This window comes from Lethenteron reissneri, chromosome 43 (genome assembly GCF_015708825.2).
Source record: "Lethenteron reissneri isolate LAM-NWPU_2019-01 chromosome 43, ASM1570882v1, whole genome shotgun sequence".
In the NCBI taxonomy this organism is placed as follows: Eukaryota; Metazoa; Chordata; class Hyperoartia; order Petromyzontiformes; family Petromyzontidae; genus Lethenteron; species Lethenteron reissneri.
The window spans coordinates 5,865,195-5,879,327 of NC_083821.1; the positions used below are offsets into that span (position 1 = coordinate 5,865,195).

General features: G+C 47.0%; 1 protein-coding gene and 1 long non-coding RNA gene across 7 annotated transcripts in view; both read left to right on the forward strand.

Annotated features, from left to right (window-relative positions):
- The window catches only part of LOC133353202 (uncharacterized), a 102,895-nt gene extending 89,192 nt beyond the window's left edge, over window positions 1-13,703 (forward strand). Inside the window, exon 2 of the long non-coding RNA XR_009756348.1 lies at window positions 6,454-13,703. This is a non-coding gene — a long non-coding RNA (uncharacterized LOC133353202). The remainder of the gene's footprint in view (window positions 1-6,453) is intronic.
- The window catches only part of LOC133353199 (phospholipase ABHD3-like), a 61,187-nt gene extending 47,484 nt beyond the window's left edge, over window positions 1-13,703 (forward strand). For 5 of the 6 annotated variants that reach the window (XM_061569252.1, XM_061569254.1, XM_061569253.1 and 2 more), the window contains 2 exons: window positions 360-525; window positions 4,315-13,703. In XM_061569252.1, the coding sequence (XP_061425236.1) occupies window positions 360-525; window positions 4,315-4,514 (366 nt within the window). In that variant the 3' untranslated portion in view covers window positions 4,515-13,703. The remainder of the gene's footprint in view (window positions 1-359; window positions 526-4,314) is intronic. The other variant, XR_009756347.1, reaches the window with a different exon arrangement.
- Window positions 13,704-14,133: the final 430 nt, after the last annotated feature.

The following is a 14,133-nucleotide window of genomic DNA, read 5'->3' on the forward strand; positions in this document are numbered from 1 at the left end:
TTTCTAACTCCCACCTGAAGACGGTTGCTTGTGTGGCGATCGAAACGTCGCGATCTATTATGATTTTTCCTACCTACGTGACTTTACCAAAAGAACCAAAGAGTATGGATTCCTGCAGTCACGAAAGCTTCAAATCAAGAATGATGAGCCACTTCGTTAAGCTACCTGAAAAAAGAGCTATATAGCTTTTTGGGCCTTACCTGGTAAAATAAAAAAATAATTTAGTTTAATAGTTTTATATCTACCATGTCGCTTTTCAATGAAATGGGTCTTGTTTTGTGTGTTGAAATGTACGCCGTAGTGATTATATTGCACAACCCCTGCCGTCTCACGGGGCCGCGTGTCCTTCTCGCGTGCAGTCTCGCTCGCTGTGGGAGTACGACGAGCGGCTCATCTCCATCATGTTCGGCTACAGCTCGGTGCGCAGCTACTACCACGACGCGAGCCCCTGCCACAAGCTGCCCGCCGTGCGCGTCCCCGTGCTGTGCCTCAACGCCGCCGACGACCCCCTGTCTCCGGCCAGCGGTAATGTTCCCAGCGGAGTCGCGCCGTCAACTCTGTCGTCGTCACCGTCGTGATCAACCGGTGACGGTGGTGACACACGCCTGTAGTGGTAGTAATAATAATCGACAGACCTGGTCTTCACCTGATGGACGGCTGCTTGCGTTGTGGCCGAAACGTCGTGAGAATTATTTTATTATGTTTTATTTTTATTATTTTATTACTTCCCTTCTACGTGACTTTACCGAAAGAACCATGAAAATTGTCGCAACTTCTTGGTTCTTTCGGTAAAGTCACGTAGAAGGGAAATAATAAAATAATATTTTTATTCTTTTATTCACGTACAAAGGAAATAATAAACGAATATTTCCATTATTTTATTATTTCCCTTCTACGTGACTTTACCGAAAGAACCAAGAAGATTAATCCCTGCAGTCACGAAAGCTTAAAATCAAACTTGTGTAGAGGAGTAAAATGGGGACGTGACGTCAGGTGTGCCGTTCAGTGCGATGACGTCACGTCTCCTAGGTTACTTAAGGGATACCCCGTGACGTAAGCGGGGTCACCGTGGTAACGGGTAGAGTAAGCAGGGTGAAGAGGGAACCAGGGGTAGAGAGAGGGATCGAGTGGTGAGTCTGGGGAGAAGCCGGTGGTAGTAGCCGTAGAGGTGCTTCTCTCTCCGCTCGGTGGAGTCGGCAGAGTCCCCGATCCGACACGAGAGAGAGAGACCGGAGCTAGCCGGCAGGGACCCGGACTCAGAGTAGGACCCCCCTAGCCCCTGGGAGTTGTGTACCCTGCTGTGTAATATTGTAACAGCTTGTAGTGAAGCACCGTCGCGCGGCATTCGCTCGCTGTCGTGGAGAGGGAACGGCTCAAGAGGTGCGAGGGACCGCAGGCAGGTGGGAAGGCAGTCGCCACGTGGTGAGCCGGCACCCCAAGCTCTGTGGTCCTTTATATATGAAGGTGTTTTTGGCCCATTAATTATTTTAACACATCGGGTGGTGGCGGGTTTAATGACACATTTATATATTTACGCGATCTAACCCCAAAAAAAAAAACCTGTGTTATGGATGAAAGCCTACGACATGTTAAACTAACCAGTACGTAATTGCAACTGAAAATAAATATGTAAAAAGCAAACAGTTACGTTTAATGCCCCAACGAAAAAAGCTTCTCTGGCATTGCGTAAGTTATCATGCGTATGTGGACAGGCGATAAATCACGGGGCTCTGAAATGAGCCTTGAGGATGCGGCTCGTTCGCTGTACATCGTTGTGTTCAATCAATCATTCTTTATTTTACGTGCCAATATCGCTCTCAATAATGTAGCCATCAGAGCACTTTACGACTGAGCAAAGTAAATTGCAACCGGGACGCGAAGTAAAGTGCAACCGTGCGCAACGAGCAGCATAAGAAAGTTAAGTAGTAAATAAAATAACTAAGTAATCAACATTTTTTTATCCTTTATATTAAGTTCGCTTGCTTGCTTGCTTGCGTGCTTGCGTGCTTGCTTGCTTGCTTACGACCGTGCAAATCTTTCGGTCGTTTTTTAACCCACTTCCCGTGATCCAATCGAGCTGACATTTTGCACACAGACTCGTTGTGCGTGACAATTTATTTTCGTGAATTTTTTTCCCAAAATTTTACACTTTTTAGGAATTTTTAAATATATATTTAATTACCAATTGCTTAATGGTGGCAGGCAATCATCTCACCCATAGGTGGCAGCCATCTCAAGCCAGAGGATGAGAGGACTCTAGCCGCCACGCATATAAAGGATTTATAGTGAAAAACTTTGTTTTTACGGGTTAATTTTTTTAATTTTATTTTAGATTTTATGTGCAGGTGAGTCTGAATAGACCACGGAATTGAGAGGCACTCGGCGCGTTTAGGACATCTTGCGGTTGATGCGGGTTTATAAAAGATATATTCACAGCATTGTTAAATATCACCCAAAATAAAACGTCTTTGTTCTGCATCTCTTTCTGAAAACATCTCCCCCCCCCTCCACTCTTCCTCCCTACACCCCCCCCTCCATATAATTTCTCAGTACTTCATCACTTCAAATGCAGAATGAACGATCACAAAAACCAACATTGCCCCTTGCCAACAATCAGCAAAAAAAAAACCTGCTGAAAGAATGCCAACCCGAGGGCTATTTTAGTTTTTTTTTTTTACAATCCCAACACACACAGAGTGCAGCCATTGCAGTTAATTGAATTATTTATGCTCTTCGCATCAATTCACGTTAAATCATTTGACCGCAGCTAAAAGGGGCTCCCGTGGGACCTGCCGCTGCTGGCTTTGCGACGGGGTTTTTTGCGTTTTACGGATTGTTCACACATCCGCCCCCTGCACTTGACACAAATTGCCTTATGGGTACCGCCAAGGGTCAAATTCTATTCGTCGATCACAAAAATACATGGCAGCAAGTTATCCGTGGCAGCTTAAAGAGTACCGTTGTATCCCGGTAGACTTGCAACGTTGGGACAACGTTGGTTGACGTTGCCCCAACGTTGATTCCGGTGTTGGTTCATGGGCTGTCTGTCTGCCCGGTGTGAGATCTGGAATCGTGGGGGGCTTGGTGCAGCCAGCACGCTGCACACCGAGTCCGGCGCCAGATGGCGTTCTCACTCCGGTCGTGAACAGCAAACGTACACAGACAACCCTACGCAAGGGCGACAACGGCTCAGGATAAAAAAGACAAAAGGATCCCCCGTGTAGCCTACACACGTGAGCACCTATGATAGGGGGTCAGTGGGGGGAGGAATCGGGGGGAGGGCTATAGGGAAAACCACTCCCCACCCCCTCTGCTACTCCAAAAACTAGCATTTAATTGAGATGTACGAGAGAATATACATTGACTGTTACTTTGTAAACCTATGATAGGGGGTCAGTGGGGGGAGAAATCGGGGGGAGGGCTTTAGGGAAAAACACTCCCCACCCCCTCTGCTACTCCAAAAACTAGCATTTAATTGAGATGTACGGGAGAATATACATTGACTGTTACTTTGTAATTCTTCTCGGGCTCTATTTAAAGAAGTTAGATATTTCAGGACTTGCCCATGCTGCCTCTTGGGAAGATTGGGTGCCACGGTGGCGAGATGTGAACTACCTCGCCTGGTATGCAGGTGGTCGTGGGTTCCTTACTGACACCATGACGCCTCGATATTTGAAGTTTGCGTGCTCTCCCCGTGGTTGTGTGGATTTTTCATCGGGTCCTTTGGTTTTTCCCCTCCACGTTTAGAAACACGGGACGGTGTTAAATCTGACTCGGAGGCAAGCGACACAACCACTAAGCTACCCAGCCAACAATAATTAAATTTTTAAACATACGCTTTAAAGCTTTCGTGACTGCAGGGATTCATCTTCTTGGTTCTTTCGGTAAAGTCACGTAGAAGGGAAATAATAAAATAATAAAAATTAAACATAATAAAATAATTCTCACGACGTTTCGGCCACAACGCAAGCAGCCGTCCTCAGGTGAAGAACAGGTCTGTCGGAAAGACAGCGTCTGAATTATTTGCCTTCTACGTGACTTTACCGAAAGAACCAAGAAGATTTAAAACATACGTTTATAGTATTTGGCTGCTATAAATTTCCACGCAATGAGCCACTTCGTTGAGTTATCATTTGGTGGCCAGGTTACTTCTGAAAAAGAGCTATACAAAAAAAAAGTTTATAGTTTAGTTTGAGTTCTCTGCACGCTTGGCAGGGGAAACTCTCTTCTCCCCCCCCCCTCCCCCGTCCGTTGAACGTGCCAATCGTACCAACGCGAACACCGTCGTGTCTCCGTCGTGTGTCCGGCACGCAGCGTTCCCGCTGGAGAGCGTGCGCGCCAACCCGTACGTGGCCCTGCTGGTGACGGCGAGGGGCGGCCACCTGGCGTTCCTCGAGGGGCTGGTGCCGCGCGCCACCAGCTACATGGACCGACTGTACCAGCAGTTCGCGCGCGCCGTGCTCGGCGTCGCACGCGGCTCCCTGGAGAAGCAGCTGCACCTGCCGCTGCTGTAGCGGCGGAAGGTGCGGGCGGCGGCGACGGCGGCGGCGGCGGTTGCGTCATCGAGCCTAGCATCGACGCAACGGTATAATCGGCATAGCTATGCACGTCGGCAACAAAATACAATCAACGCGGCGCGTGGGGGGGCGTGGCGGTAACGCTCGTGCCGTCGCGGCGAGGCGGGCACCGGGTTCGATTTCTGACTCGGTCGCCTTTCCGTGTGGAGTGTCTACGTATGTGGAGTTTCTACGTATGTGGAGTTTCTACATATGTGGAGTTTCTACGTATGTGGAGTGTCTACGTATGTGGAGTGTCTACATATGTGGAGTTTCTACATATGTGGAGTGTCTACGTATGTGGAGTTACTACGTACTAGGAGTTTCTACATATGTGGAGTGTCTATATATGTGGAGTTTCTGCGTATGTGGAGTTTCTACATATGTGGAGTGTCTACATATGTGGAGTTTCTACATATGTGGAGTTTCTACGTATGTGGAGTGTCTACGTATGTGGAGTTTCTACGAATGTGAAGTTTCTACATATGTGGAGTGTCTACGTATGTTCTCCCCCCTGTTCTGCATGGGTTTTCCTTCGGGTTTTCCGGTTTCCTCCTCCCTTAGCTCAACACACACACACAGAACGTAATTGGTACTGGGTAAACATTCCCCAATGCTGAAATAGTTATGCGCAAATTACTTGATTGGGATTACACGTGGCAACATTGCCCCGTGCGGCGGGAACTTGGCAGGACCCTCCTATAAAAGGGTCTTGAGACTCGGTAATAATAATAACATGGTGAATCGACACAATATCGCCAACAGCCATGCCTGGCACTGACACAATACTAGCAACATAACACAACGATGTCTATCGTTGACACGAAGCTGTCACGCTAGCCACGCTTGTCACCGACACTAAGCTTTCAACTTAACTGAATTATACGCTTAGGTTTTTCGGTAAAGTCACGTAGGTAAAAAATGTATAATAAATAATATAATTGAAAAAATAATAGAAATAAAATAATAAATCACAACGTTTCGGAGGCAACACAAGTCTCCGTCATCAGGTGGGACCGTCACAGCTCGTTTTCCAGTCTCAAGTCATTATTTATTTTTTACCTACGTGACTTTACCGAAAAACTAAGAGTATGAATCCTTGCAGTCACGAAAGCTTCAAATCTAGAATTAACTGAGTTAATCACCGACGCCGAGCTATCGGTTAGAGGTGTAACCAACAACCTATCCCCCACCCCCCCACACCGGGCGATTAAGGGCTGCAATAAACAAAACAAAAAATCACATTAACAAACAAATTGTACTTTAACATTGCAGTGAATGTAGCAGCCGCTTGTGGCTGCAGGGTTCCACGAACCCATCACATAAGACGTATGAATATATAAGCACTGATACTTAAGCGCGCCATTTGCATGTGTCGTCAGCTTAGGAATCGATATGAATCGATGCACCGTTACACATATCAAATCTACTTATCCTATCGTCAATCGCACGCTCTCAACAGAACCATTCCGAAACGATCATCTTAGTTGTACCAATGTAATGTTTACAATCCAACATATCTACGCCTTTAATTATCATCATCATCATATACTACGTGAAAGTTAAAGCAGAGCCATTGTTCCCATAGACATAATTCCGTCATGCCACCCGTTGCTATTAACTTTATAATCATCATTTGGCTGCCCGATCATCGCTGTGATGTAGCACTCTGGCGGCGAGGCATGGTGGGTCACACACAGGGGCATGGAACTCCACAACCCACTGGGTTGCAAGGTGGTCAGTAGGTGGCAGGACAGAGAGAGCGGGTTCGTGAACTGGTCCGTCCGAGCGTTATCCCCTCCTCGTGTGGAGCGTGCTTTCTCCCGGCAATCTGGTCGCCTCCCACATCGGTTGATAAGCCGTTGGCCAAAACCACGTCGATGTGTTCTGGCCAGAGGTCGCAAACGAGTTTTGATTCCTTACCCGTACCCGTACCCGGCCGCACCAGGGTCGCAAACGGGTAGCCGTACCCGTACCCTACCCGATACCCGGCTACCCGTACCCGGCCGGGTATCGGGCAGGGTACGGGTACCCGATTGCGACCTCTGGGATGAAGCCATGTTGCAGGCGCGGGTGGGTTGATAGGAACTTGAATTGTGAGAAGAGACAAGACGTTGGGAAATGAGTGACAAACGGTTACTCACTAGTGACTCGCGGCCTACCCATACCCGGCCGCACCAGGGTCGCAAACCCGGCCGGGTACGGGTAGCCGGGTATCGGGTAGGGTATGGGTATCGGGTACCTGGTTGCGACCTCTGGTTCTGGCCAACGGAATGAAGGGCCTTGAGACTCGTTGAGATTTTGTTTCGGCAAACAAATTGCATTGAGGAAATGTCAGACAAAAATGCACAAAAATACCTGACGGAAAAATAACAACAACTCACAAATAACAGTTACCGTCACGCCGCCATTACTCTCACCGGCATAAAAAACAAACATTACCACTGGCACGTTTGACTACGTACGGTGCAAAAGAAGTTCAAAATGCACACGTACAACATAAGCGTGACATGAATACAAATACATTGAACAGCAATATCAACGCCATATGTATATTGTCAATGTACACGCGCTCGCTAGCATCGCGATCGCTACCGTCTACATCACCGCTATGTTTATCCCCCTTGCGTCAGTGTTGGCTCTTTACTCCGTCAAGAGTTCAAATGTTGTCTCGACACGAGCGGAGATTGAAGCAATTTCAAGTGGTCCATTTGCGCTCTCTGTGGGATGGGCCCCATTAACGATGAACAAATAATATCTACAGCGGCATCAATCGCCGGTAATGCACTGAGTTTCTGACATAGCGACATTGATCTGTGTGACACGAAGAGTGAATCGGAGCTGACCCCGTGAGAGCATGCAGCCCAGTTGGGTGGGAGTCTGACAGATAATAGTAGCCATGTGTGTCTATAGATATATAATAAAATAATTAGAGCGCATTTCGCTACTGCTTAAGCGCAAGGGGCTCCATCGTGAAGTCGGGGTGTTTTGAGTGCGTTCTTGACATCGGTGTGGCACCACCGCGTACGTCTGGCGGGTATTCTTACGTAAGATTTCACATACACATGAACGCAGTGATTAATACACTGGTCAACAAAAAAAGTTTTTTTCTGGCCTGGACTTTTGCAGCTGTTTTAGTGCTGATTCCAAATGTGATCTCAGATTTGCTCTATCACATCTCATTTGTATGCTATTGGCATACCCCATTTTCATTGATTTTACCCGAAATTAACTCTGTCACTTATGATTGCAAGTTGTTGCGAGTCAGTGACTGCTTTAGTGTTAAAATATGGTGCTGTGTTTTTAGGATAGTGTGTTTTTAATATCATTTTACGTAGATATCCACATTTATTTAATATTTTTTTCTGCAGTTTTTATTGAAAATGCAATATTTGATATCTAAAAAACCTGATGTGATAGACAAAAACTGATGCCAGATTTGGAATCGGCACCCCAAAATTACCTTAAAACCCTTGGAATATCTTATGCCAGAAAAAGTGTGTTGACCAGTGTTATTTATCTTCGGTGGTGTGTGGCAGTGGTCCCCAAAGCCATGGCCATCGGTCCCTGCGCCCCCCAGCGTCCGTCACTACCCCGCCACCCCCCGACGACCCCCCCATACTCCAAGTTTCAAGATTATTTTGTTGAACCAGGTGAGAACTCAAGGGACCAGGGTAGAGTCTCATTTCCCAGGGTGACCTGGATCGTGACCAAAATGGCAAAAGCAAAGGGCGGCAATTAAGTGAAGCAACCAAAAAAAAACACCTCTCAAAAGAGGAATGGATCGGAAATATATGCAAACGTAAATCAAATGTTAATCGAAGCTAAACATTTAATTCCCTGCAGTGCAAATCGGCACTGCCAAGGCCCCAATACGCGGAGAGATTACATGTCCACGCCTCTAGTGAACGCGGTGTTGGTAAGGCATGTGTTTCATGCCGTGTATCAGTGTGTTCGTAAGGTATTTGTTTCGTGCCGTGTACCAGTGTGTTTTGTGTTCGTAAGGTATTTGTTTCACCCTGCGTGTCGGCGTGTTCGGTCGCCGTAACGTCGCGCTGACGTTCCCTGGTGCACATTCCAATATTTCTCCTGCACGATCTCCATGCTGCTGCCTACCTGGTGAGAGCAGGTGGGGTAGTGGTCGTCGTGGTGGTGTGGTGGTGGTGGGGGGGTAAAATCCATATGTTGACGACCGCTGCACTAACGAACGCTCGGAATGCTTGTAACTGTCTCAACTAAAATCTGACCAAAATCAGCCCCGCACAGCCGGTGCGTTGGTGTTGATGGTTTGAGAGGCTCGACTTCGATTGGGACCTGATGGACCGTGGGCCGGGGTGGTCAGCATGAATGTGTCCCCCTGCGGTTTTCCCTATGCAAACCGGATCAGAGTTGGATTAATGTGGCCAGGTGCAGAAATCTGTACCTGACGCGGCAAAACTTTAGTTCGTACCGATTTATTTATACGGCTACTACTACGAGCGAACTGTACGACAACCCCGCTCATTGCAAACGGATATCGCGTCGTTCACAGTCTGTTGGCCGCATCAACACATCGCAAGCATGAGAGTGGGGGCCACCTCGTGTGGTGCCGTTCGATGAGGCATCTGCTCCGGCCTCTTAGACTACTGTTGCGTGTCGCATGTTCGTAGTTGCGCTCTGTGGTTCGAGGACTCGGAAAACAGCGACCAATTGAAATGTTATTTGTGCTCACGTGCTGTTTGTTATATTTATATGCGTGTAACAAAAAATCTGGTAATACCGTATTTTCTGGATTATAAGACGCAAACTTTTTTTTTTTACCTGACTTTTAAAGCAACAGTTTGGGGGTTGTGTCTTGTAAATCTGGTAGCTGTCCGCGTGCTTGTGCGTAACCGGATTTGTGTAACTCTCTTTAGACCGGGCACAAGTTTGAGGTGCGTCTGATGTTCCGGAGCATCTTATAATCTGGAGAATACGGTAATATTATAATTGTCCACACAACGGCGCGACACTTAAAAGATAATAATGCAACTCAAGAGATTCAGGAAATAACACATGCAACACAGCTGCCAGTAGAAATAAGATGTTTTTGTAATATCCTATATATTTACAAAATGAACATACAATGAATTTCATATGGAGACTTTCACGACCAATACAGTAAAACCTTGGGTTGCGAGCATAATTCGTTCCGGAAACGTGTTTGCAATCCAAAGCACCCGTATATCAGTTGTGATCACGTGACGCTCGGCAGACAAAGCGTACGCACGTACTACTCGCATTGCAAGACCTCGCTCGTTTATCAAATAAATATTTACTTAAAATTTTTGCTCGTCTTGCAAAACACTCGCAGCCCAAGTTACTCGCAATCCAAGGTTTTACTGTACTATGATTCATAACTGGTGGCTTTTGGGTTAGACCTCCTATGTGTAATGTCAATTCCAGCTGCAACCCCCCCAAAACAGAACAGAGCCACACAAACCAAGTTGTCACTTGGACAGATGTGCCAATGAATGAGGGTCGCTGGATCACGTGTCCTGGCTCTCTCCAGAAGGCGGTACAGCAGGCGGACTAATCGCCGCGCGTTTCCATCTGTACGGGGCGAGTGTTGGCCCCCATCTTTAAAATAAGGAAACCCATTGTTTGAGCAGGACCCTCCTGAAAAAAATGTCACGTGGCTCGGTGCGGATGAATAAGTTCAAACGTTAACCAAAGTTGATTTTGTAAGCGGTTAACATCGCAGAGCAAGAAAATGTTGGCGATATGTGAAATCGACTGGCACGTTTGACCACGTGACAACTTCATTTGTTTGGCTTTGATGGATGCATGGCTCTATTTGACATCATATCTGCACGGTCCGACCCAATAGAAACCAATTACGAACGTGCAATTGTTATGGGGGGACTTCAAACTAGCATCGGTTTCAAACACGTTTATACTCTATTCGTACAGCTTACGTCCACGAGGTTATAATACGCAAGGACTTTTTTTCTTTTGCGCGGGATGTTGTGAGCCCACAGCTGTTTACGGGAAGCGTGGCTAAGTGTTAACGTCAGTGTATCGTTCTGAGACAATCTTGAAACACACACTGGAATAACTATGAATTAATCATAATTTACAAATGATGTTTAGTTTTGTATAGTGCTGTTGTTAACGCAAATTGCATCTCACGATCGCCGAGGAACCAGAGGCAAAGCTTAAAGGCAGCAGCCAGATGGTGAGCCGGCACTACCAACAATTACCCAAGCTCGGCCATCCTCTATATATCAAAATGTTTTCATGGTGAAAACACGTAAAATGCGAGGGGGACAACGCTCTATCCCATACAGAAGCGACAGATGATATTCCGTCCCCATTTTGCTGTACCGCCTTCTCCTGGCGAGCCAGGATTAATGTGGTCCCGAGGCCCCGTGGGAAGGGAGCATCGCAACATGTGTGCGATCCACACCAACCCTTCACGTCTCCGGGTTACAGGCGTGCGTAGCCGCCACCGCCTGGCTAAACACAGAAGGCCATTGAGTAACTGAGATGCTAACTTAACACCGACCAGTATGTGTGTATTATTTATTTGTTACGCACTTGCACGTCTACTGCTCGCGAATACTGACAGTAAGAGTATATTTTATTTAGTTGCGGCCATTTGGCTCGTAATGTTTTCATGTATTGTTCTTATTCTTTGAATTATTGAAACTGTTAAACGACGCAAAAACTTGTATTTTACCAGGTAAGGCCCACTGAGCTGTATAGCTCAGAACGGATCTGGCTATCACAAATGCTAGCCCAACGAAGTGGCTTGCCACGCGGACATTTCTAGCAGCCAAATGCTCGAAACGCACGTTTCTAAATTGTTAATTGTTGGCCGGGTAGCTCAGTGGTCGCCTCGCTTGCACCCGAGTCAGATTTCACACCGCGCCCAGCTTTCATCTCCCCTGTGCCGGTCGGATAACGTCCACGCGAGAATGACAGCTCCATTCAGACGCGTCACCTTGCAAGATAAGAAAATAAAATACCGGAGCGTATTCCTGCGTAGCTGCAACTCCCCCCCCCCCCCCCGGAGGTGAGACTACCTATGGGCTCTTAGCTCGTTAACTAGACGGCATGGATGTACAGCAAGGTGTCGCTGAGCCATATCCCCGCGGTACAGCGCCCCACTGCTGGCTTACTCGGCGTTCAATGCAAACACAGGCAGGTGCATGCGGGAGCATCGCTTTTCATTGGGAGGTCCAAGCACGCGGGAGACACACGCGCTGGTAAATGCCAAAGAGTTACCGCATTGAGATCTATGTTGCGTGTCTGCCAAGATATTTTTTGCTTCAAGAGCGAAATATTCAGCGGAGAGCCCCCCCCCCCCCCCCACATGCCCCCAGTGGGCCAATTTGTCCGCAGCGATGTTGTTTATTATGCCCCTCGCTGTACTAAGTGAATTTTACTTCAAGTTTGAAGAACTCTGTTTTGTAAAATGTACGAGTAATAATAAAAAAGGCAATTCATAACGTGCAAATATTTCACGAATTGGGCGCAATATTCTATTGAGAGCTCGGAGGCACGTAGCCAGAGCTCAATATCCCTCGTACGCAGCTTGAGCCAGCTGAGAGCCTGAACCAGGTGAGAGTCTGAACCAGGTGAGAGACTGAACCAGGTGAGAGTCTGAACCAGGTGAGAGTCTGAACCAGGTGAGAGCCTGAACCAGGTGAGAGTCTGAACCAGGTGAGAGCCTGAACCAGGTGAGAGCCTGGACCAGGTGAGAGTCTGACCCAGGTGAGAGCCTGGACCAGGTGAGGGCCTGAACCAGGTGAGAGCCTGAACCAGGTGAGAATCTGAACCAGGTGAGAGCCTGAATCAGGTGAGAGTCTGAACCAGGTGAGAGCCTGAACCAGGTGAGAGCCTGAACCAGGTGAGAGCCTTGAGCTGCTGCTTAGAGGTGGATGGTGGAGCTTGGATGCCGCTGTGAATGTGCAGTGGGAGAGAGAGAGTTTCAGATGAACGGTGCAGCTACGGAGAACCGTCGCTCAGCAAAAAACATTCCTGGTTCTGGGTACAATGAGTCGGTTGTTTGATGAACTCCGTAGGAGGTGGTGGTTTGCTGTAGTCGGTGGAGTCCGAAGGGCAGAGGGAAGACTTTGAAAATATGTTTGTCTTGATGCGATGTTATCATATCAGAGAATATTTTTTTGTTGCCAGCTCTTGCGTGCAGGAACAACAACATGCACAATATCATTGCACACTTTAATATGTTTGAGTCTTATTTGAATTGGCAGTTGTACAAAAAGGGGGCTCGTTTCTCTCAAAGGTGTAAAAAACAAAAACGAATCATCCCAAGATCCCTCTCCTGTCCCACGAATCAACCGCGTACCATTTATCCAGAAACAATTTGCAACCACTGGCTTGGATGCATGCTAACACTTGGGTACCTAGCTCGTATTTACATTTTAAGAGGTAGTAGGTACGTTGTTACAATGTCAAAAAAGCTGCTAGCAGTTAAATAGCTTTATCTACTCTTGTTAGTTTATTGCTAGTTGGTTAATAAACTCTATGAATGAAGCATGTTTTAATCGAAATGTTATATGACTACGCACTTTACGGTACAACCAGCAGTAATGGGTCATATGTTTTTTATTTTACTACATTGCTAGAGAAAATAATCCAGACGATATATTGTTAATACAAATCCTTATAATCTTTAAAATATATATATATATACGCCGCGTGAGTTGAGGAGTGCTTGTTTGTGGATGATTTGAACTTGATAAAAAAAAAAAAACATGTTAACCGTGTGAAAAACAAGGGTTATTTGTATTTCAGTGTCGGTTGCGTGACACCGGCTGCATGTTACTTTGTGTCCCCTGCCACTTGGCTGGGTCTGCGTGTTTTCACGACAGATGCCTGAACAGCTTGCGAGCCCCCCCCCACCCCCCGCGCCCCCCCCAACCCAAAATCAAAGCACCCCCCACAATGCACCGCCAATAAATCATATTCATGTCAAGCGTGGCAATCACGTGGTAGATTATGCACGTGCCCTTTTGGGAAATGGAAAACGACGGGTGGCGCTTTAAAGTTGGCATCGAGCAATTTTCGTACCGCCCGTGACTTCTGTTGCGATGCGCTTGATTTCAAACGTGTGTTACCGATACAGTATGTTGACATGCTTGCCTGGAGAGATAACAACAACGAAAAACAATTGTGGTTTCATCACTGCTCAGGTGTGACTTGGCAGATGTATCTCGTGTGCTGAGTAACTTAAATGTTTTCTACCAATACTCGGTATAAGTGTCCCGTTTTCAAGTTGCTGTGACGTTGTCTCATCGTGTTGGGGGGGGGGGGGGGGAAAGCCGCTATTGAAATTGCGTCTCATTTTTGCACTGGGATAGGAAGAGTCGGGACCAGAGCGAGGGTGCAGATCATAAACTAAACTTTAAACATGTTTTTATTGTTTTACCAGATAAGGCCCACTGAGCTACATCGTTCTTTTTCAGAAGCGACCTGGCCACAAATGATAGCTCAACAACGTGGCTTGCCACGTGGACATTTCTAGCAGCCAAATACTCTAAACGCGTGTCTCTAAATGTGGAGGGAAAAGCCGGAGGACCCGGAAGAAAAA